The sequence below is a fragment of the Podarcis bocagei genome (assembly GCF_964188305.1).
Source record: "Podarcis bocagei genome assembly, chromosome: 1".
Lineage (NCBI taxonomy): Eukaryota > Metazoa > Chordata > Lepidosauria > Squamata > Lacertidae > Podarcis > Podarcis bocagei.
In genome coordinates this window covers 25,392,219-25,416,178 of record NC_138125.1, presented here as the reverse complement: position 1 = coordinate 25,416,178, position 23,960 = coordinate 25,392,219, and the positions used below count along the sequence as shown (strand labels likewise).

The 23,960-nt window shown below is 44.0% G+C and overlaps 1 protein-coding gene across 7 annotated transcripts in view; it reads right to left on the bottom strand.

The window, feature by feature from the left end:
• Positions 1–23,960, bottom strand: part of PTPN21 (protein tyrosine phosphatase non-receptor type 21) — a 49,358-nt gene that overhangs the window by 14,578 nt on the left and 10,820 nt on the right. For 4 of the 7 annotated variants that reach the window (XM_081172445.1, XM_081172447.1, XM_081172446.1 and 1 more), the window contains exons 3-12: positions 15,694–15,863; positions 14,273–14,370; positions 10,586–10,653; positions 7,893–7,963; positions 7,082–7,169; positions 5,822–5,910; positions 5,433–5,520; positions 4,900–4,979; positions 2,730–2,831; positions 997–1,057 (exon numbers count right to left, since the gene is read on the bottom strand). In XM_081172445.1, coding sequence (XP_081028571.1) covers positions 997–1,057; positions 2,730–2,831; positions 4,900–4,979; positions 5,433–5,520; positions 5,822–5,910; positions 7,082–7,169; positions 7,893–7,963; positions 10,586–10,653; positions 14,273–14,370; positions 15,694–15,863 — 915 coding nt within the window. The remainder of the gene's footprint in view (positions 1–996; positions 1,058–2,729; positions 2,832–4,899; positions 4,980–5,432; positions 5,521–5,821; positions 5,911–7,081; positions 7,170–7,892; positions 7,964–10,585; positions 10,654–14,272; positions 14,371–15,693; positions 15,864–23,960) is intronic. The other 3 variants (XM_081172449.1, XM_081172450.1, XM_081172451.1) reach the window with 1 other exon arrangement.

Genomic DNA, 23,960 nt, shown 5'->3' with positions numbered 1-23,960 from the left:
TCAATACCCGAAAGAGTCTCAAAGCAGCTAACATTCTCCTTTCCCTTCCTCCCCCACAACAAACACTCCGTGAGGTGAGTGGGGCTGAGAGACTTCAGAGAAGTGTGACTGGCTCAAGGTCACCCAGCAGCTGCATGTGGAGGAGCGGAGACGCGAACCCAGTTCACCAGATTACGAGTTTACCACTCTTAACCACTACACCACACTGCCGCTTTATTGCCATTCCCTAGAAGCACAAAAGTTGGGTTAAGTGGAAACTGACGAGTGGATGGCAGAGGCAGTCCCTGACTAGACTATTTTCAGGTATTTCAAGCTGCAAATGTAAATGTAAATGAAACAAGCCAGTCTGTTTAGGCTTTTGCAGGACCTGCTGTTCAGAGTAATCTCTTCAAATTCATGAGGATTAACACTGATCTGTGTAAAGTTTCGTGAGGCAGAGGAAACAGCTGGTTGGTCGTGGAATATGGGATTGTTTGACCCTGTCCATAAACATAATGAGTTGGGCATTGCAATTTTGTCTTTGCGCTATAGAACAAAAATTGTCTTTGGGGTCTGAGGTTAAAGACTTTGTGGAAGTTTTTGACAGATACAAGTGAGTTTAACTAAGGTGCAGAAACTGCTAAAGCCAGCAGGTGGTGGTAATGGGGCCTCTCTTATGGCTTTGCAATGCCATTAAACACTTGAAGGGTTTTGTATGAGAGTAGAAGGTAAAGTGCTCAATTTTTTTTATTTCTAATTGACTTCAAATTTTGATGGGCTATTCAAATATTCACGACTATACCAGATTTCTATTAAGTGCTTATTTCAAATCCATAGGCCTTCTATCACATAGGAGTCAGCAGCCCATCCACCACAAAGGAAATTGGTCCTTTCTAGTTTTTTCTATTTTCTCCTATCAACAGCCCTTCAACCAATGAGAAACCTTTCCCCCTTAATTAATAACCTTTTAAATGAAACCTCAAAGAATACGGAAGAGCTTGGAGCTAAAGATCTTACCAGAGACATCCTGGAGGAGGACCTTCTTCGAACCGGATTCACGGTCACCGCCTGAGCTTGTCTACAAAGCAAAGTTACACACTTAAAAACAGATTTTGAAGTAATGTCATTGACAGTGCGGTCCTATGTATGCATACTCAAAAGGAAGTCTCACTGTGCTCAAAGGGACTTTCCCCCCAGTTAAGTGTGTTTAGGCTTATAGTCTTGGGGACAAAAAGTGTGAACTGATTGCTACTCCATTGTAAGAGAGAGGGGCCTTTCTCCATCAGGAAACAGTGGCATTAATGCTCATCTTGCATGTATTGCATTAACACCAGGAGTTCAAAGGGAGGACAACTCAGATTTCCAGAAATCTGCTCGAAGGAGACAGTAGCATTTTGCTTGGCAACCTAGTATTCCTCAAGCAGTCCTGCCCATACTGTAGCTGTATTCATAATTGCATGGCTAGGTTTTGCTGCAAGGATATATTTGTTCATAGTTAGTGAATTCCCAAGTAAATCTTAAACACATCTGGTTCTTTGTCTTTATTAATTAGATAGACCAGGCTGCTCAATTTACTACTCAGTTTACCTCTGAGTGGCTCAAGCATGCTGGTAACAGTGGAGTTGTTTGAGAGCTGTCCTTGTTTGAAGAGGCACACCCATGTCCAATAATAAGCCCTGCCTGGCTTGTAGGACACACTCAGAGACTACAACCAGGAATTTTGTAGCCTCACCTCTTGCAAACAGCAAGGCCAGCAGTCAACAGAGATGGGGCTTGTAGCACAGCAACATATCAAGGACCTTAAGTTATCTATTGCTGGCTTAAGCATGCCTGCCTGCCCTTTTCAATCCATTTGAGTTCTTTCCTTCTGTACCCCCTCCAGATCCTCCCAATCTAATTTGTTTCTCCCGTCTGCTCTGAGCCCATCTGCCACTGTAAGCGACAGGGAAGAGAACCACAGGCAAGACTACCACGTCTAAAAGGAAGACACAACTGATTCATCAGGTCTCAGGGCACTTCCTGCTTCAGTTGTTGCAGGAAGTCCCAGCTGTGCTCCTTGCCAGATGGAACTACTGGCCAAAAAGAACACATAATGGGTACTTTTGGCGGCCACAATGCAGAATACTCCTGGTCTAATCACTCCTGTGACAATGGGAATAAATCAGGTTGTGACCTGTGCAGAACCTTGCAAAAGGCATACCCCACTTCTTGCATAAATTGGTCCTATGGTGCACTAACTCACGCTGAATTTGGGGATCCTGCAGTTTCCTTGATCTTTCTGTCCCATCCAGCATGTTCAGTTTGTAACAGCACAAGCCCATGCCCAGTGCTATTTTTCTAGAAAAAGAGGTGCCGGAACTCAACATGAACGCCTCCCTTGTTCTCTTGTGCCCACCTGAGAGGTGCCAGAACTGAGTTCCGGCTGAAAAAAAGCCTTGCCGATGCCAACCTTAGATATGCTTGGCCTGAACCCAAATCAATTATTTTACCCCACCCTCGCAGTCTGCTCATGTCCAGGGTCCTGTTCTCGCAGCAGCCAATCACATGCCCATGGGAAGCCCAAAAACAGAACTCAAGTGCTCCCCCACAACATCTGATGCCCAGCAATGATATTCAGAGATACGCTGCCTCCGAGAGTTGAGCAATGCACGACTGCATTGTGTTGGTGCCATGGGAGCTAACAGGGGAGCAGTACAAATACGTCGCATGCAAAGAACACAAAAGGAAAGAAAGAATGTTTACTGGCTCACCCTTTGAGCAGAGAAGGACGAGAAAGGATTGGAAAGCGTGGAAAGGAAAGAATGAGGAAAGATTTCTGAGAGCCTTCCTCAGGCGGAGAATCTGGGGAGTCTCTAAAGACAAGGTACATGCAGACAAAATGTAGACAATGAAACAACACATTTATAACAAAAAGGATGCTTGTTATCAATGGAGGAGACATTTCAAGAGATTGTCAGGTGGGTTTCTCAAGGGTGCTCCTATGGTCATGATCACCCAGTCCCTCCTATAATCACAAATTGAAAAATAAAGCAGAGTCTATAGGAAAATGATTTGATTAGTCTACGACAGGGATGGAAAACATGTGGTTTCTGAGGTCATGTGTTTTTGGACAGCAGGCATGAGTTAGGAGTCAAAGAGTCTCTGTTCCTGTTTAACAGCAAGTAAGTTTCTAGTCCACACAGCTAAAAGAAAAAATGCTAGTTGTGTATCTTAAAGAAACAAGGACAGACAAAACGATGCTCACCTGCATCACAGTTTCCTCACCTCAAATCTTATTGTATTTGAAACCCAATAGAAGGGAGGAGATAGATTTATTTGGCTATGGGTGGTTTTTTTAAGGGACTTGAGTTAGTGCTGTCGACATTTGACATTTATTACACCATAATATTGCAAAGCAATAATAAACGGATCATGATCACAGTAATAAAATAAACTATTCATTATTATATTTTTAGACCACCCTTCAACAAAAAATCCTATATTTCTATAAAATATGGGTAAAATGATGGTAAAATGATAATGACAATTAAGAGTAATTTCTTGAAACTGTTCCTGGTAGAGCTTTAACAAAGTGGCTTGTTTAAATCATGGCGGATACGAGGGGCAGACAGTGACCTCTAACATCACCGCACTGTAACAAGCATTGCTTCCTACCGACATAGCACTGAACCTCTTCCCAAATGACACCATTTTGGATTTCTGGCCTCTTTCTCCATCCCTCTTTGGGCAATCAAGTGTACGGTAGTTATTCCAAATGCCATGCCATTCTCTCTGCACCATTCCCACAACACAGACGCTCTCTGACAAACGTCCTCATAGGAACAGGTTCATGGGAGCACGTGACATATAAATGGAATCCTTTTGCACCTTGTTATACTTCCAGTAGGAGAAGCAAGCCTTTGTGAGTCATCTTGGTAATCCTGTAACATGCACCTCTGTCCACTGGGAGCTGGTCTGCTACTACACTGGGGGTGAGGAAGCTGTGGCCCTCCTAATGTTGTTGGCTAGTCTGATGGGAGATGAGAGTCCAAAAACATCTGGAGGGCTATTGGCTAACCACCCCTGCACAAAACCCATCTTATAACACTGGACTTTCTTATTATACAGTAGGAGGACTGTGAAACTTGAAGGATAATTACATTCTGATCCACACATTATTCCAGGAGGTGTGAAGTCAGTTTGCTCTGGAATTCACAAAAACAGAATTCTTTAAGCACCCTTAACCCAAGGTACTTTGGATCCAATACATCAGAGCTTTTCAACCTTTTCGAGTCCACGGCTCGCTTAACCAACTACATTTCTTCTGCAGCACCCCTGTGGGGTTCAGGAGCCCAGTTATGTCACCCCTTGTCTGCAGAGCTAGCAGCCTCTCACCCATTTTCTAACACCCTCCATTGTAGCGTGTTCCCTTAACCTCCTCTTCTTTCCCCTCTCCTTGGGAAGCCTCCAGACAGCTGCTGCCATCCCAGGTCTCTGAGCTGCCCCACCCCCACCCCACCCCAAAGAGAGGTGCCTCACAGGGGTACCATAGACTTGCAGAGCTTATAGCCGGGGCTGCTGCAATAAACAGCTGTGCAAGCCTTTGGGAGGCAGAGATGCAAGAGGGCATGAGAAGAAGGAGGGAAGGAAAGAGAGACAGAGGCCAGTGTTGCCTGTGGCACCCCTGGTCATCATTCAAGGCACCCCAGGGTGCCACGGCACACTGGTTGAAAACCACTGCAATACATTATTCTTAGATTCAGCACCAAGGATAAGACTTCTGTGGCCTCAGATAAGGCTCCTGTTTGAACGCTGAAAAATATGTTCAGTCTCAGGAGTCTGCACTCAGAAACAAAGCTATTTGGTTAAGGTGTTCAAGTAGTAAAGTACAGAATATAAATTAATGAGGAGAGAGATTCACTAAAGGATTGTTATACTTACAGGCTACATTTATTTAGTCTATAAAATTTGTGCCTGGCCACACACATCCTCCACACATATTTTGCCGTTTCCATGTCTTCCTGTTAAACAAAAGAGATTGTATGTAAGACAAAATGAGTGGCTGGATGAATCTCTTTCAAATCACTTCCCTACTAAGAGGATTCTCAAGACCAAAGTAAGGGCCAGCTTTGGCCTATCCTCTTGCTGCATAAACTCAAGGAGAGTGGAAAGGAAGAGAATCCCACTCAGCCATTGTTGTTGTTGTTAATTAAATTTATATACAGCCCTTCATCTGAAGATCACTGGGCTATTTCCAACATAAAAATACAAAAAGAAAACTCAAAATACATAAAACAAACAACAACAACGGGAAAACACCAGTAAGCCCTCCCCCCTCCCACAAACACATTTAAAAGACCACAGTTCGGGTCTACAAAGGTCTGATATCTAAAAGCCAACAGATGATTTATGCCTTCTTTCTCATGCCATACATTTTATTTAAAATGCATATGAATAAAATCTCACTCACTTACAGTTTGGAACTGGATAGTCTCTTCTTTATTTGCCAATTCTAATGCAAAAAAGGACTTGTTGTGGGACATATTAGCAATGTCATGCCACCTAGACAGGGGTAAGGAAAGAAGAGAGTGTAAGAGAGAGAGAGAGACCTCACAAAGCACTCTGCTTTAACTGCACGTGTATAAGAGGGGATCTGAATTCGCCATGCCATTTCCCACATAGTTGCAAAAATTCTTAGCTACTTTGAAAAGTTTCTGCTTCAGGGGGTCTTATGATTTGGTTGGTTCGATGCTTGCTTGCATGCACACATGCATCTGCAACACAGGGAATCACAAGGTATGAACTGACCACATGACTGGGCAAAGACTCTTAAAAGAATCACCACCGCAGGAAATGAGCTCACCTAAAGATGACGGGAGGCCGGCCATTTTTGTGTTTCACAAAGATTCCATCAAGACAAGCTCCGATGAATATGTCACTTCCTTGGCTGTCCTGAAAGATACAGAAGTTGCATAACACTTGCACCTTTTTCCTTGCGAAAATAGCTTCATTCGTCATACCCGGCCCACAGCACCCTGCTCCCATGTTTGTGCTCTAAATTTGCACCAACAATGCAAAGTCAGCTCATTAGATGTATTAAAAATTGAAATGCTCAATATCTCCTTTAATTAAAAAAAACAACAGAAGCCTTTTTTCTGGGAATTACAGACTCAGATATTCCCAAAAATGTAAGAGAGATCTTTTTATATGCCACGCTCGCAGCAAGAGTTCTTATTGCAGCAAACTGGAAGAGTTATAAAGTTCTTTCAAGGCTAGAATGGATTCAAAAGTTGGTTGAATATGCGGAACTAGATAATATGTCTGAAAGAATAAAGAACAACCCAAAACAAGTATTTATCTCAAAATGGGTAGTCTTCAAAATATATTTGAAAAACAACTGTTGCAGTTTAAACTCTGTTGCAGTGTTTGAGTAATTTCAGTAGCAGTTTTAAGTCTGATGCAAGACCCAAGATAGATAAAAAAATATTTAAATTCTGTTAATAATCTGCTATGTTTCGGCAGCAAGTTAGTGATGAGTAATTGAAGTAAGGAGTGGACGGGAAGTTTGGTCTAAAGCAAGAAGACCTTTTTAAATTTATGGCTTTGTGTTTATTATTTGGTATACTATGTGTTTGGTATATGGTTTGTTATTTGGGTACAGTATTTGGTATATTACTTTTTTCTTATTGTGTTGATGGATATGGACAGTTGTCTTTTTGTGGATTTATGTGAAAACAATAAAAAAAATTGATTGTGTTTTAACAACCCTGCCTTTCTACATAAAATGCAATATAAATTACATGATAAAAGAATCAAACAATGTTCCTGTTTGCCTAATTTGTTTCCAAACTGAAAATCTGGAATGTTTTAAGTTCAGAAATTCTGCATGCTGAACAGAGACCTGAGCAATCCAAGTTTGACATCTGAGCATTCTGTTGACGTTTCAGCAAAAATATTCTGATATCTCAGAACTGTAAGTAACAAGCCAAAGTGACTTAGGCCTGAGTCAGCTTAATATACCTTTTTTAAAAATGCAAAGAGAGAGGTTTTTTTATTATAGTCGTGCCTTTGTGAAGTCATGGCACAAACAGTCAACAAATTCACAGAAGAAACTTAGCTTTACCTTTGCAGGATAACTCTCTTCACCATATCCTTCCATCCTCTCAACTTCTTGCATATATAACATTTCTGCATCAGGTGGAGTGAGGCCCCTTCAGAAACAAAAAAAGAAATTCAATTTGCTAAGTAGCTTCTTGAGGCAGGTTAGACTGCTTCTTTTAGCATATCAAGAGTCCACTTTTTTGTATGTTCCCCAACAGAAATACACTTGGTGCAACATCTGCACTTGGTGCAGAAAAAAATTGCAAAAAGCAACTGCACTGAGGGTTAAAATGACCACTATTTAACTTCCATAAGCACCTGTGGAATTATTTATTTTAGGTATTTATTGACAGAAGTATTTTACTGCCCTGTCATGAAATATCAGTGCATTTAAGAATTATATCTAGGATATAAAAAATAATTCTAAGCCTTTTACAGTTTCCCTTGTTTCATCTATCTCCAATGATCAGGTTTCTGGCACTCAAAAGGTTTGCTGCAGCCTTTTGGCTTGGGGCCAGTGCAGACATAATGCTGGATCTCTGAAAAATGTGGTTAGCAACAACAAACCCACACTCAAGGAATATGTGCCCAATATCTGAGCACATTTCTGCCTCTCCTTCTAATAACATGCTGACAACAACATGGGTTAAAGCAAACCAGGGTTTCTATTAACCCTCTTTGAAGCAACTTTCTAAAAACTGGAAATCATGCTTAGCTTAAATTGGTGTTAGTTAGGCACAGAGCCAAGGCTACGTCTGTGCTAGCCCACATGTGAACAAGCTCATCTAGCAACATTCAGACCTGAAACAGCAACACAATTTCAGAACTGTTACCTGTACTTCTGATGGAGTAAGGCCACTTTCTGGGTTGCCTCTTCCAGGATCTTTTCATCTTGCAACCAACCCTTAAGCAACAGAACAGAAACCATGAGAACTTCCTCCCATGTAAATTCACAACCCTCCAAACTTAATGAAGGGCTGGCTAACATTCACATACCCCAGGCAGCAGCAGAGGGAGAAGCCCAGGCCATCTACCCAGGAAGAGAACAAGTAGTGCACTTTAACATCTATTGCCTGCTATCTCAACTTCTGGTAGGCTTGCAGAGCTTGGCTTCCTAGAGGGCCGAGTCAGGCTTGACTCAGCAGTTCTTGATTGCAGGCAGCTGTGCCTGCCTTCATCAGTACCTCCTCAAGAAACACTGCCTTGGGCCGTGGGTTCATCACCAAAGGGGTTTACCCCCCATTGGGAGCCACTTGGGTGAGGGTGTTTAGTCCTTGGAATATTTGGTTACTGATGGGTTGATTCCAGGAACAACCAGTAACAATAATAATTAATTATTTTTTATTTATTACCCCCCCTTCCCGGTTCAAAAACTGGGCTCAGGATGGCTAACAACAAATTTAATTGTAAGGGCAGCATAAAATACACTATAAAAACATGAATAATCATAAAATTCAAAGTTCGGAAATCAATTTAGGGGAAATCCATCTAATAAGCATTAGATAATCACCAGGACTAGCTGGCTGAATTAGTCCTACTTGGGCCAGCGAGGAGGCCAGGGGAGAATTAGCTGTGGGGTCTCAGAGCGGGTAATCTTCATAAAAGGGGGGGGAGGGAAGAGAAGGGAAATAAAAGATCAGGCTGAATTCAAATTAAAGGCCAGGTGGAATAGCTCTGTCTTCCAGGCCTGACAGAAGGAGGTTAAATCATGAAGGGCCTTAGTCTCACGGGACAGAGCATTCCACCAGGTCGGAACCATCACTGAAAAGGTAGGTGCCCTAACTCAGCCTCTTGGTGAGATATGGTGTGCTAGGGAATGGCGACCTGGTGAAAGCATGGAAAACATCCATGGGTGCAAATGCAAAAGGTTTAATGGGGTGGTAATTGGATAGTGAGCTCTCCTGTTGAGGTAATTAAGCAACTGCCTTTAGGCAGAGAGGGTGGAATCTCTCTGCTCATGAAGAGTCCAGTAGGCTCCTTAAGTTTCCTGAGGAGTTCCAGGCTATGAAGAAGGTTGGTCAGTAGCTGGAGCATAGGTGGCACTAAATTTGGCACATATCTGACCAAATAGAGGAGCAAATACACCGCCATACCTACCACATGGCAGGTGAGGAGAGCATCACTCTCTGTCTCTATTGCAGTGGTTCTCAACCTGTGGGTCCCCAGATGTTGCTAGACTACAACTCCTATCATCCCTGAGCTCTGGCCTTGCTAGCTAGGGATGATGGGAGTTGTAGTCCAACAACATCTGGGGACCCACAGGTTGAGAACTGCTGCTCTATTGCATCTTCAGTGAATCTCCAAGCAGGGCTGTTTACAGAGTGGTAAATGAGCTGGCTCAGAACAGTGATAAATCACTGACACTGAACCAGTCAGTAGCCTGAAGGGAGAGATTTGTGAAGAAGAAGAGTTTGGATTTGATATCCCGCTTTATCACTACCCAAAGGAGTCTCAAAGCGGCTAACATTCTCCTTTCCCTTCCTCCCCCACAACAAACACTCTGTGAGGTGAGTGGGGCTGAGAGACTTCAGAGAAGTGTGACTAACCCAAGGTCACCCAGCAGCTGCATGTGGAGGAGCGGGGAAGCGAACCCGGTTCACCAGATTACGAGTCCACTGCTCTTAACCACCACACCACACTGAATCATTTTGAGAGCCAAATCACTTGGATCCGTACTGAACTTGATACCACAGTTGGTTCAGATCTGTTGGGAGGTCCTGGGAACAACCAAGATTTACACCTTGAGGGGTCAGTGGCTTCAACCCGTTGATGTGGGATGCTTGCAGCGGTGAGACCAACAATATGCCTTCTTCATCCCTGCCTGACCAACATGGCTGATAAAACTGGGTAGAAGGTGAATGACTAAATGGCATGGTCAGTGCCTCACTGCAAGAGGGAGTTATGCCCACTGCCTTGAAAGAAGCGATATTTTAATTTCTCCCAGGTTTTTTTATTATGACACAGTGGACGCTCAGGTTGCGAATGTGATCTGTGCGGAATGCACGTTTGCAACCCGCAGCGTTCGTAACCCGTGTCTGCGCACGTGCAGGTTGCGATTTAGCGCTTCTGCACATGCGCAAAGTGCGACCGAAACCCGGAAGTAACCCGTTCCAGTACTTCCGGGTTTCAGCGGTCTGTAACCTGAAAAAACGCAACCTGAAGCGTCTGTAACCCGAGGTATGACTGACTGTATTAACATTAAACAAGTTTTCAGAACAGGAAGGGTATCTAAATGACCCTTCTGAAAGGGGGGGGAGAGATTTAGTAATGAATGGTACTACTTTTGAAGAATGATTTTTTAAAAAAACTATTTTTATTTAACAAGCTTCTCAGGCAATCCTCTAAAGTGAATTACAAGTAAAGACTAACACGCATCTGTTGGGTTTAAAAGACAAAATAAAAAGATTAGCAACCACAAGGCATAATGTGTTCACTTCTGATATTTCTACATCAGTTTGTTTTCCCCCCAGTAATTTCCAAAATTGGAATTGGAGAGAGAAGGGGGGAAGAAGTGAGCTATTCTTACCACAGGAAACAAGGCAAATCTCTGTAGAAATTCCTGCGATTCATATTGGTCATAATCTCCAAAATCAGCTGAGGAATTAAGAGAAAACAGGCAGGAATTAAGTGCATAGGTAAGTTCACTATTTCACAAAAGTCTCATAACAGATACAGCATAGTGGTTGGTGCCCTTTGGTTTTTCATCTCAAAATAAAATTGTGCAAAGCCAAGACTGCCTAAATTGTACAAGAGCAATTAAACAAGTAATAATTTGTTGAACAGTCATTATTAAAGAGCCAGATGAGGCTAAAGAAAAGAAATTAAAGAATGTTGCATAAACAAGCTATTTCAAGTTTGATCTCACTGGCAAATAACGTTCTTGGCAAGTCTTTTCTAGCACACGAGATCACCATTCATAGCAAGTAAACAGAGGCAGCAAAGGAAAATAGACCAGAGGCTTAGAGCACTCTCTTCATTTTCCCTGCCAGGCATTCACCTCATTCTTGTGGTTGTTTTCTTCTCTGGCATATAGCAGCTACACCAAAGTGCTAAGTTAAAACCAAGAGTGATACTGCCTCCTGCATTTCGCAGATGAAAATAAGGCCACACTTGAAACACCTCTCTACCCAAATTAAAAACTGCTGTCTGTGAGAATCATGAATCGCTGAAGGCTGCAACTATCTCTCTTGTGCTATGCTGGCTTCATTTAGGGCCGTCCTCCACTGGTTTTAAAAGCCAAGATGGTGCGTTTGTTCTTTGGGCTGGCGATATATTTTTAAATACACAAATGTCCGATATTATGCTGCCGCAGCTCAAAATGTGCCTCTGCAGGTTGTAAAATGTCCTGTTGTGTATTGTCAGGCAAAGCCCCACCCTTCAGCAGAGGGACCTACTACTGATGCCTTGTGTTAAGTTGTGGGTGAACATATCAGACGACACAGCGATTCTTCAAACAGCTCTTGTTTATTCACAGGCCAGAACAGAACAGCACTGAAGGGTTCAGCCAGCCTACTTATTTAGAGCTCCACTAGAACGCAACAGTAACCATTTTCTGTAACTATCCAATCACTGAACGTCACTTTCAATCCCTTATTTGCATATGTGGACCTGAGTGAAAACTATCTACAATATCCCCCTGCTGGTCCTTCTGCTGCTCCTTGCTGCCATTGCCTGCTCATCTGATCTCTTTAAGAGAATGGGTCTTTTCTGTAGTAGCTCCTTATCTATGGAATGGTCTCCCCAGAGAGGCCCGCTTGGCACCAACTTTCATTTTGGCACCAGGAAAATAAGCTTTTGTTTTCCTAGGCATTTGAGCCAATTTTTGGTTGGTGGTTTTTTTTGTTTTTTTTTTTTTTACTCTACGTTCTTAATATGTTTATGCAATCTATTCCAACATTTTAATTTTTGTTCCAATCAATTTGGGGTGTTTTGTCCTGGGAAGCCATCCTTGAATTCAATTAACTAACTAAATGAGTAAGCCAACAGTGATAGCGAGGAAGGAGAAGCCCTTGCTTATTTCACCCTCTTTATTTTGGCAGCTGTAAGCAGAAGAGGGCAAGAGAAGGGAAAACAGAGGGGAAGGGGTAGTGGTTACAAAGAAGTGGGCCCATCTGGGTGGGGCTCACTAAGGGTATCGTTTTAAAAGTAGCCCATAGATCAAAACCATAAGGGGAGGGAAACATAAGGGTCAGACTGAGTCCAAACCAAAGGCCAGGTGGAACAGCTCTGTCTTGCAGGCCCTGCAGAAAGGTGTCAAGTCCCACAGGGCCCTAGTCTCTTGTGACAGAGCGTTCCACCAAGTCGGGGCCAGTACTGAAAAGGCCCTGGCCCTAGTTGTGACCAATCTAACCACCTTGCGACCTGGGACCTCCAAAATGTTGTCATTTGTGGACCTTAAGGTCCTCCGTGGGGCATACCAGGACAACTCCAGCAGCATACATGCCACCGCCATTTCAAAGGGCATCCCTAAAAGGGTAAAATGGGAACATAATAATAACAACTGTAATTTACTTGGGACAGGTAACCAAGGAAAGGGAAGGCTCCTGGCAAATAAGGACAGTTAGAGTACATGGGAACACAGAAAGAATGTGACTTCTTGTCCTTCCTGGGACCTAACATTCTGCAGTAACCTAGGATGGGCAATGGAACCGAGGATGAGTGATAAAAGTGAGAGTGGAAAACATTAAGACAGAAGTGGGGAAAGGAAAAATCCAATAAGATGGCGGGGGTGGGAGTGGGGAGAGACAGCGCAAATTTGCACTGCATAGTTTCTGCTCAGATTCTGCTGCAATTTCACTGCTATTTTCGAGACGCGAGTTTAAAAGCACAAGAAAATGATTTGTTTGAATGCGCCACTCATGGATTCCCAAGAGTGAATTTGGTTTTAGGTTAATCATGTAAAGCTAGCAGGGTTACAGTGCGGCCTGTCTAGCTATGCACTGGTGGGTGTTGGACTACAGCAATTATTGAAAGTGAGGAAGAACGTGTGCAGATGTAGACTGAGCCAAGGGTGCATCAATGCATGTGCAATTTGTTTGAGCAATTGAGTGCATGGAACCTTATTTATGGATCTTGATTATTTATATATTGTGTTATTTGATATTATTGATTTCCCCCACAAACCATTTTTAAAATAAAGATTTTAAAAAGAAAAAGGAAATCAGTACTGGAAGGCCAATGTATTCCTATCTTCAATGTATTTTGATCTTTGCTACTGCATCAGCCTAAAATAAGTAGTCGTTTCTGTGTGGGTTCTTCTCTACCTGTGCATTTTTCTTTTTTTAAAAAAAAAGAACTTAAAACTCCCTGAATCAGCAAATCAGTACTGAAAGACGAACCCCTCCTTATCTTAATAGGTGGAATGGCAGCAACACAGCAGTTTGTTTTATAACGGCTTGTCTTTAAGTAGGGTGTCACAGAACCTCAACACATTAGTGATTCATTAAAAAAATAAAATAAAAATTCAATCTTCTGATGGTGTCAGCAGGGGAAACTAAATAAGGAACAGTTATTACCTACTTATCTTAGTTACAGCATAAAAAATAAAGCTACTATTGTGTTACATGTAAGTTTACAACAGCACTTTTAAAAAGTATGTATTGGGGTCAGGAAACTAGTTATGGGTACCACACCAGATCTGTGCAGTGCAGCAGACTAGGCAGAGTGATGAGCGTCGGCGCTTGAATCCCAGGCTCAATCAAACTAACAAAGCTTTAGGCAAGACATCATTCATTCATTCATTTATTACATCATCTGTTTATAGACCACTTAATTGTCTGTAAGTGGTGTGCGAGTAACTCAGTACAAAAACAAAACGATAAAATCAAAACCCAGTTTAAAATAAAAGTATTCAGGAGGTGCCAGAAGTTCAACTGACTTCAAATGGAAGGGAGATCCATTTCTCAGCCTTGCCTACCTCGCAGGGTTGTGAGCGGGAAGGGACCTGAAGTTTGTTGCTATCTCTAGCATGCCAAAGAGTATTCCCCAGCTGAAAAGCTAACAGCTACGCAATGATGGCCATGGGCTGGTGAAACAGCTGCTGTATGCCTAAGATCCCTCAACCCAGATTGCTCCACAGAAAAGGGCTGAAACGCCTTTTAGGGGACAGAGCCTTGGTGGACTGTGGGCCATGCACCCACTTCTCCCAGGAACATGAAGTTCAAGCAGCTGTATAAATTTTCACCTCCTAAAATCAGCTAAACAGGTTAGTTACCTTGAACAGCTAACCCAGCCAGGTGCACTGCTTGCTCAAACGTGCATGGGATGCTTCCTTCCAATATGTCTTTCTTCAATTGTAGATAATACTGGTATCTATTATGGAAAGAGAACATGCATTCAGGGCAATTTTCCGAAGCCTGTGAATATAGAGGTTGATGGATTCCCATCATCCTTAGCTAGCATGGCGAAGGTCAGGGATGACTATAGTTATAATTCAGCAACACCTGGAGGTGACCCAACCCTGTTTTATGCTTGCGCAATTATATTCTTTCCTGCTTGTCTGGGCAGCAGGGTGACACTATGATCACCCTCTGCAGACAGCATTTTGGGTTTGGGTGCGTAACATGGAGTCTGGGCACAGGGGTCAGACTGGGGATTCTAACCGTGTGCTGCGAAGCACACGACCTAGTCGCATTTCTAGCTACGGTTGGAGGTGGTCTGGAACTTGGGAGCATCCTGACTTTTTTGCGGGGGGGGGGGGAGATCTATTCCTTAGCATCCATGCTAAGGAGAAGAATAGAGGGACTACCCTGTATCACGCATAAAATGTGACTCCCCCACCACCAGCACCCTCGATCAAAAGGAGAATACTTTATTTGCAGGAGAGGCTCACTTATGGGACAAGATAAAATGTATCTACACTTGTGTCATAGTTAAGAACTCAAATAATAAAAATTTCTAAAGGTGGGGCAAGAGTGCATATTTTACCTTGTCCTTAATCCTAAATCCAATATCCTGGTTCGACCTAAGTAGTATTACTGACAAACCAAGTTTTCTGTTTAGAAGAAAAGTTTTTAGAAGCTGGTGCCCCATGCATTTCATGGTGCGGTTTCTGATGGGAACCTACACCTAGAGTGTAACACCGTGCGCTAATACAGTGGTGCCTCGCAAGACGAAAATAATCCGTTCTGCGAGTCTCTTCGTCTAGCGGTTTTTTCGTCTTGCGAAGCAACCCTATTAGCGCCTTAGCAGCTTAGCGGCTATTAAAGGCTTAGCGGCTTAGCGGCTAAAAGGCTATTAGCGGCTTAGCGGCTTAGAAAAAGGGGGGAAGGGGGGGAATCGGAACACTCGCAAGACGTTTTCGTCTTGCGAAGCAAGCCCATAGGGAAATTCGTCTTGCAAAGCAGCTCAGAAACGGAAAACCCTTTCGTCTAGCGGGTTTTCCGTCTTGCGAGGCATTCGTCTTGCGGGGCACCACTGTATAATTTACCTGCCTGCTACACCTTTTTGGTTAGTTAAAATAAAAGGCTTATAGTGAACATGGGCAGACCGTAACCTCAACAACCTACGTCATGCTCACTGTTCTGAAAAGAAGATATACACAGAAAACTACAGGCTGAAAAGTGCCAGGTAAAGATAGCTAAAAGATGCTCCATCCTCATTGCAGAACATGGCAGGCATGCTTGCACCACTCACCTGGTAATCTCCTGTTGAAGCTGGGAGACAGAAGGCACATAAAACACCACCCCGAAGAATACAGTCGGCTCCAAGGCATATTTGTCCAGTTGCTTTTTCAGAGGCTTGTCTAAGTCTATCCACCGGCGCTGGTTCTGCTTGTTGAAATACCAGAGGCTGAAATAAGTGATCTAGGAGAAAAGGGCAAAAGGAAGAGCTCAGTTATTCCAAAGTGAAACCTGTAACACTTTGCAGTTAATTTATTATTATTATTTATTAAAAGATTCCATCCCACCCTTCCTCGCAAAGGAGCCCGGGGGGAAAGCAACAAAGCAGCGAAGCAATACAATTAAAATAAAATCAGTTTCTACAGCGGTGCTTCCCAAGCTTCTGCTGTTTGAGGAGCGCATTATTAGGATTATTATTATTAAGGATAACAAAATTAATGGCACATTTCATTCCAACACCAGACAAAAACAAGGCCAAAAAAATCACCTCCCCTCTGGGAACCAGCAGCAAAGCACATGTTGTATATAGGAATCCTGAAGAGTTGCTGACAGTCAATATACCGTATTTTTCAGTGTATAAGACACCCCCATGTATAAGTCGACCCCTATTTTTTGAGCCCAAAATTAAGAAATATTTTAAACATTTCATTTATAAGATGACCCACATTTGAAACTTTAAAAATTGGGGGGGGGATAGTTGTTTTTGTTTTGATTATGTATTTTGTGATTTTGTATTGTGATTTTATCCTGTGAACCACCCTAAGACCTGCGGGTATAGGGCAGTATACTACTACTACTACTACTACTAATAATAATAATAATACAGTACTGAGGCAGAAGGACTAGTGGTCTTATTTGGCATATGAGGCAGCTTCCAGTGTTCCCACCTGCTCCATTTCTGCAAGAGTCACTGATCTGAGCATTCTCACTGAGCAGTGCAAAGATGCATGGCAGCCCTGCTGCATCCGAGAATGATCAAATTATATCAGCGCAATGATGTAGCAAGGTGGCCAGTCCCCAATGACAGCTGATTGGAAGGAGGCCAGGCCAGAACGGTGGATCTGTATCTTCTTCTTCTTTGGCGATCACTCGTAGCCAAGTAAGATTGTCTTCCATAAACACAGTTTTAACAATGAGTCCGTAAGCGGCTGTGGAGGCCAATTCTGGATCCACACGTCCTTCCACAGTGGGGACATTGGTTTCCTGGCAGGATTTGATCCCGGTGTGGATTTGCCAAGCATGCCTTCCTCTTAGCACATTTCTCCCTTGCGTCTTGAGTTCCCTCTCCTGTTGATAGGGACTTTAGTTTCATGGGATTCTTTTAATTAATGCATTAATTGCTTGTAGCACCCCAGCAATTCTCTCAAGGCATACTAGTGTGCCTTGGCATACAGTTTGGGAGTCACTGGAACTCGATCTTGCTTGAAGTTATGATAATGCTTCTTACACAAAGCTGCCATCACTGCAGGTGATCTCTATCTGCCCAGGCGCTAATGCATTTAGCAGGCTTGCCGGTTATAGCAACAAATGTGGGCTACCACTGCTAATCTTTGGGCTCTGTGCCATGATTTAAGCTGGTCACTGAGACATTTTGGTGTTTGAGCAACTGATGCTGAATTATCACCATCCTTGCACCAAAGACCAGCTGTTTCATATATGTAATCACATGCAAAATGTACCCCCCCAAAAAAAAAAAACACCAAATAGTGAATGGTGAGATGCAGCATGGGCTCCTGTCACATGAGCCAGAAAAAATAGCAGTGCTTCTGAGTCACTGGGAATAGTGCCTTAGTTTGCAACTGTTGGAAATCCCATGAAAATGTCAGAGCTGCTTACTGTCCTATTAGATTGCATCCATTAATGTGAACACAAAATGTAAGAACCAATGTTTTACTTTATAAGAAAATAAGCCCAATTTTTATTGGTTCAGGTTTTCTAGCTGAAATGGCAGTTCCCTGCCTGCCAGAGATTGCAATCTAAATGTAGACATGTGTGCCTGGGAAGGGAGGGAGAGGTAAGCAAAAGAAGGGATGAATGTGAATGTTATTGTGGTTCCTTTTCTAGAGATGTGCCATTCATATGCTATGGTTTGCTATGCTAATGCTAACAACAAACAACAACAGCGTATGCCACTGTTGTGCCAATACTGGATTGATAACAAACTTGCCCTCCCCTTTCTAACTTGCACAAAACATAACAATTGAGGCTGCCACTATAAAATGGACACAATCTAAAGTACATACAACAGAATGTTGTTTACCCCTTTGGCTTTACAGAAAAAAGACCAAATTCAGACAACCAGAAAGTTCTAGTGTTTCAGTTCTAGAGCTCCTGAGATGGGAGAAGCAATTCCCCATAGAATTGGGATAAAATGTGCTGTTTCCAGCTCACACACACGGCTGCAAAGGTATATTTCAGTTTCGCAAGCTCTTGGTGGCATTCAGGCATCCTGGAGCACTGATGCTGAATGGGCTAAAAGCGAATCACTTTGTAATCACAGCTAAAGCTATCCATAGCACAAGAGATTACCTAGCCCTGCAGAAACGACATGACATAACTCTTGAAATATGTTAAGCTTCTGAGATTAACACTGTTGCAAGGTTTATTTATTTTAGCAACTTACTCATCATTCAACCTCCGGGCAGTAAATCAACCCTAGACAGAAAGGACCGTGGATTTTCTACACAGTTATGTTCCAGCTAATTGCCCTCTTTGTTAGATGTACAAGAAATAGCAATATTATTGAATGCACATGGAACATCTGAAAAGGTGGGGAGGGAAGGTAGCACTCAACCCTGCAACTAATACAAAATATATGTGGGGAACAGAACACTGAATTAAGGAAATCTGAGCTGCAGGGGCAAAGAAAGATTTCCCTCAAAAGAACACAGGAATGGCAACAGTATTTTTTTTTAACTAGGCAAGACTGACTTGGGCCAGTACTTCAAAGAGAACATTATAAAGTTCTGAATAGTCGTCAAGCGAATACATTGTATATGGGACTTCCCCAGCTGATATAATAGCAGAATAATTATCTCTGGTCTCTCTAGCCAACTGCCAGGACACACCAAAGGAAACATGAACTTCACTTAATTTCAACGGGATTTAGGCAAGTGTTTATATCCTAACCAAGGGTGGCATTTAAGTAAGTTCCATTCAGAGTAGAACCACTGATGTTATTGGACCTTGACATATCCATTGATTTCAATGGGCCTGCTCTGCTGAACACTGGAAACAACCCCCCCCCCCATCTAGGATGGTCCATGCATCATGGGGTATCAAGGCTATGGAAGCTCACACTGTCTTGTATACCATGCCACAACCTCCAGCGCTTGTGATATGGATGCACCAGGGTATGTGTAATAGATGCGACAAATAAATTGATACGAGACCAACACAACATAACCATCTAAAGTGCATACACCAGTAAATGCTAAATTCAGATTTCAAAATTACCTAGGCACACCAATAGGTACCAAAACTATGAGCATATGACTCAAAACCATGAAATTTAGTGTTCACATAGTCCAAGGCACTTTGATGAGAAGTAAAACGCAAAATTATTAGATCTCTCTTCCTTGAAACTGAGAACATGAATTGTTGCCGAATCCGGTGAAGACACTTTTATACTACCCAGACAGCTGAAAATCTTGTAGCAGATTACTTCGTAACAGTAATCCAAAACACCAGATGCCCAGGACTGATTGACTCAAGCCGTCTCAGATGCAGAGGGAGGCTTAGCAATGGCAGTCAAGGAAGAAGCCCCTCGTAGCACCTACAAGCAGCTCTAAATTCAGCAGGCCAGATTAGTGATTATCTCTCAGTAAAGTCCTATGTCACCTTTGCAACTTTTTTGAAAACGTGGTCCCCATTCTGGCAGAAGAGATTTCCAAATATCTATTGAACAAAAGTGCTATGTGAGAAACTGCTACCAGACAACTCTTGGATTTGGGGGAGGGGGGGAAATAGTGAAATATAGTGATGGATGCACGAAGGGACTGGTTTTGAAACTTTACCAACTTCTCTTAAAATCTGAGTCCAGATGGTCTCAGAATAACACAAGGAAAAGAGCTCAGCCTACATTACAAGGCTGAACAAGATATGTGGAACAAACACCCCCTCCACTGTATCCCAGCGAGAGATGGGAAATTGTGGTTAAAATGAGTGCATAAATGGTGCTCAGCACCAAGCAAGTTGCCTTATGCGATTCCCTCATCCCCACCAAGGTGCTGGAGGGACTGCCAGGTTTCCACTACTCATCGTCAAAGTGGGATTTGTCCAAAGTCCAATGATAGTTTTCAAGAAATTGGTGCGATAACAGATCACCACGCTATGCCTACTGCTTGGGTAGCTCTCCTAAATTTGTTTGAGGAAGAAGATATGGGTTTGTACTTTAAAGAGTTAATAATTCACCTGCCTGCAGAAGCACAGGTGACTACAGCCCAGTTTTAGAGGAATGCTATGTTGGAGTTGGAACTTAACTGGTTAAGTTGTTCCCATGATGCCTCACCATTCTGACGTCACTTTTAGAAGCTGGGAGGAGCTTCTGGGCAAAGTTTGCCAGTCCCACTATGTGAGCTGTGGGGAACAGACGCAGGGCAGTGATGGCTGCAACTAGCCCTGGAAATACCTGAGAAATGTTGGAATAAAAGCTGCATATAGACAAACCTGGACTCAGTGTGAGTTTGTCTGGAAGCCAAGCAACGTGACAGTTTACACCGCTGTGCAAAACTCTGCTTAGCCGTGACGGAGAGCTCGGAGCAGAGCATGCGGCAGAAGAAGCGTGCCGGGCAGGGAAGAGCTAATTGAGGGCCATAAATCAATTAGCGGGGGTCACGGCTGATAAAACACGTCACAGGTTATGGGTCATTACCGCTTGTAAAACTGTCGCGGGAGTCGTAAACTCTGCGGTGTCGAGCAGAGGCTTTGATCTGCGGTGTCGAGCAGAGGTGGAAAGCAAACAAGCAAGCGGCTGGCTGAAAAAAGGCAGAGAGTGCCTGCGCTGCTGTGGAGCCAAGGAGCTGAGAGCAGCAAAGAATAGTTTCTCCGGACGGGTGCTGGATGAGCTGGTGATCTTGTGAGTACAGCTTGGGGCCCCTTGGGAGAACGGAAGAGGATGGCAGGCTGCCAGGTCTTGGAGGACTGTGGGAGGCTCACTTTAAGAAGTTGGGCAACCTACCTGCTGATCTAAAGTCTACTGTTCTGGGTGCCAGGAAGCCAGAGGCCGTTCAGCGCTCCAGGGTGTTTGTGAGGCTGGAGGCGGAAAGCAAGGGCCGGGAGATGGCTGCTACAGAACAGAAAGACAAGATGGCGCTGATCACCTACGTGAGAGCCGGTGCACAGCTGGGAAAGGCTGTGGGCCCCAGAGGGGGGGCAAAGGGACTATTGGCACTTGGAAATGTCCTGCTGTGTTTGCTGTGAAGCTTCAGCAGGAGGCCAGAGCCCTGGGGAAGGAATTCAAAAGCCTAAAGATGGCTGGAGCCCCTGTCCCTGATGCTTTAGCCACAAGGAGTGCTGCTGAGCAGGTCGGGGGGGCGGAAAGTTCCAAAGGCAAGTTTGAAAAGTTTTCCACTGAACCTGCTGGGATGAAGCGGCAGTTCAGGGGGGGCGGATCTGGCAAGAGGTGCTTTTCCGGAAGAAGGAGAAGGGGGCCAGGCCAGCTGGGAGGAGCCCCAGGCAGTGTTTTTCCACTGGAGTTCAACGTCTGCGCAGCAGTTGCCCCCACCGGAGCAGAGAGACAAGACAGGATGTTGCCAAGGTCAAACTGTTGAATTCTCATGGGAACCAGTCGGGTTTCCATGGCAACTGGTCTGAAAAAACAACCAGGCGTGAGACTGAGGCTGGTGAACGTACCAGGTGCCAGCAAGAGACTCGTGGGACAAGGCCAGAGCAGAGTGTTGTTATTGGCTCTGCTGCTACTTGCAATTTGATTCCAGAGACATCTGCTGGGAAGCTGCGGAAATGCAGGGCTGTTTTGACAGGGATGACTGTTAGGTTCACAGACGGAACACAAAAATCAGTCTGTGGTATGGCTAACGTGTTTTTCTCTACTTCACAGGAGGAGCAAAAGTTCTACGTTGTGCCGGGACTGAAGTGTTGTCTTTTATATGTATCAGCTCTAAAGAAGCAGGGATACAATGCTCGTTTTGAACATGACACCTGTTTCATTTTCAGAGGAGGGAGACAACGGGTCAACATGCAGAGGGGGAACAACGTCTTTGTTCTGGAGTCACCTCTGGAGGGTTGTGGGAATGCTGGTAAAGCACAGGTGCAGTGTGCTAAAGCACAGGTGCAGTGTGCTAAGGTTCCCAGTCATGTGCAAAAGTTGCACAGGTGCGCAAAAGGGTGCAAAATCACACAATGTGGGAGGTCCCAAGGGTGCAGGGCATGCAAAGGTGCAAAGGTGCTTGGTTTTCCCGGGTTTGGGAGGGTAACCAAAGAGCCCTTTGGGCTGGTTCTCACAGATCTGTCAGGACCCAAGAGGTCTGAGAGTCTGGGTGGGGCCAGGTATGTGCTGTCGCTGACAGGTAACCACAGCCAGGTTGGCTGGTGTTTCTCTCTCAAATCACAGGGGGAGGTGACGCAACTGATCCAGGATTGGGTTGCGGGGGTGGAACGAAGGTTCTCCACCAGGGTGCAAGGGTTCAAGAGCGACCGAGGGTCAGTTTACTGGGTCTGCTCTGGAGAAGTTTTTCAAGGAAAAGGAAATACGTCACCAGGTGACGGGTGCAAAGTCTTCTCAAGGGAGAAGGGAGGCTGTGGCTGAACCCAGTGAAAGGGATAAGGTCCAGAATCAGGGTTCAGATCCCGGTGATGAGGACCAGGTCCAGGGTCAGGGTTCAGGGCAGGTTTGGGCATCTCCAAGGGTTGTGAAAGGAGTGTCCAGGTGTAAGGCTTCATCTCCGGTAATGGAGAAAGCTCACGGAAGGGTTGTCCAGTCAGAGGGGGAAACGTCTGACGGAGAAGACACAACTGCTGGCCCAAGTGGGTCAGGGGGGTTTCAGGTCACAGGTGCGTGGAAAAGTGTCGCACAGTGTGATTCTGGGAGTGTTGAAGGGGTTCAACAGGTGCCTGGGAAAGATGCCGGGAAGGGGCACAAGGCAAAGGGGAAGGTGTTGAACTCAAAAAAAAAAAAAAAAAAAAGGTGTGGTCAGAATGGGATGCAAGAGGGGGTGTTGGAGTTGGAACTTAACTGGTTAAGTTGTTCCCATGATGCCTCACCATTCTGACGTCACTTTTAGAAGCTGGGAGGAGCTTCTGGGCAAAGTTTGCCAGTCCCACTATGTGAGCTGTGGGGAACAGACGCAGGGCAGTGATGGCTGCAACTAGCCCTGGAAATACCTGAGAAATGTTGGAATAAAAGCTGCATATAGACAAACCTGGACTCAGTGTGAGTTTGTCTGGAAGCCAAGCAACGTGACAGTTTACACCGCTGTGCAAAACTCTGCTTAGCCGTGACGGAGAGCTCGGAGCAGAGCATGCGGCAGAAGAAGCGTGCCGGGCAGGGAAGAGCTAATTGAGGGCCATAAATCAATTAGCGGGGGTCACGGCTGATAAAACACGTCACATGCTAGGATATGGTAAACAGCCTTTTTTGAGGGGAAATAACTTATAAGCTAAGGGTTTGATGAGGTCAAAGTGAGATTGTTTCCCCCCACAATTCGGCATAAGTTTCTAACCTACAGTAGAAATACAGAACATACGACAATTTCTTCCATTCACCTTCAGAAGGAACTGGTTGATTTACGTGGTAGTATTCTTCATGGAAATGTTTCTTTGCTTATTTAAGTTATTTGCCCTACACAATTAAGTGATGACTGCATATGGAATGCCCTCCCATCAGATGTCAAGGAAATAAACAACTATCTGACTTTTAGAAGACATCATCGAAGGCAGTCCTGTTTAGGGAAGTTTTTAATGTTTGATGTTTTATCGCATTTTTAAAATTCTGTTGGGAGCTGCCCAGAGTGGCTGGGGAAACCCACCCAGATGGGTGGGGCATAAATAATAAATTATTATTACTATTACTATCATAACATTGATGCTTGGTAAAGTTAAGACAAAGTCTGAATTTTTCCTAAGCAACCCATTTTAGTTCTGGATTCAGACTTTGCCTGAAGCAGATACACGGTCCTTGTGAGCAATCCTACAGCTTTGAAATGGAGATCAGTTTTGTCACCTTTTAAGGCGAATGGGCAATTCACAAACAGGTCTGGTCACAATACTCACGTTGGAGCCAATTTTATTCCAAGTGGAACAGGCTTCCGTCCAAGTCTTTTT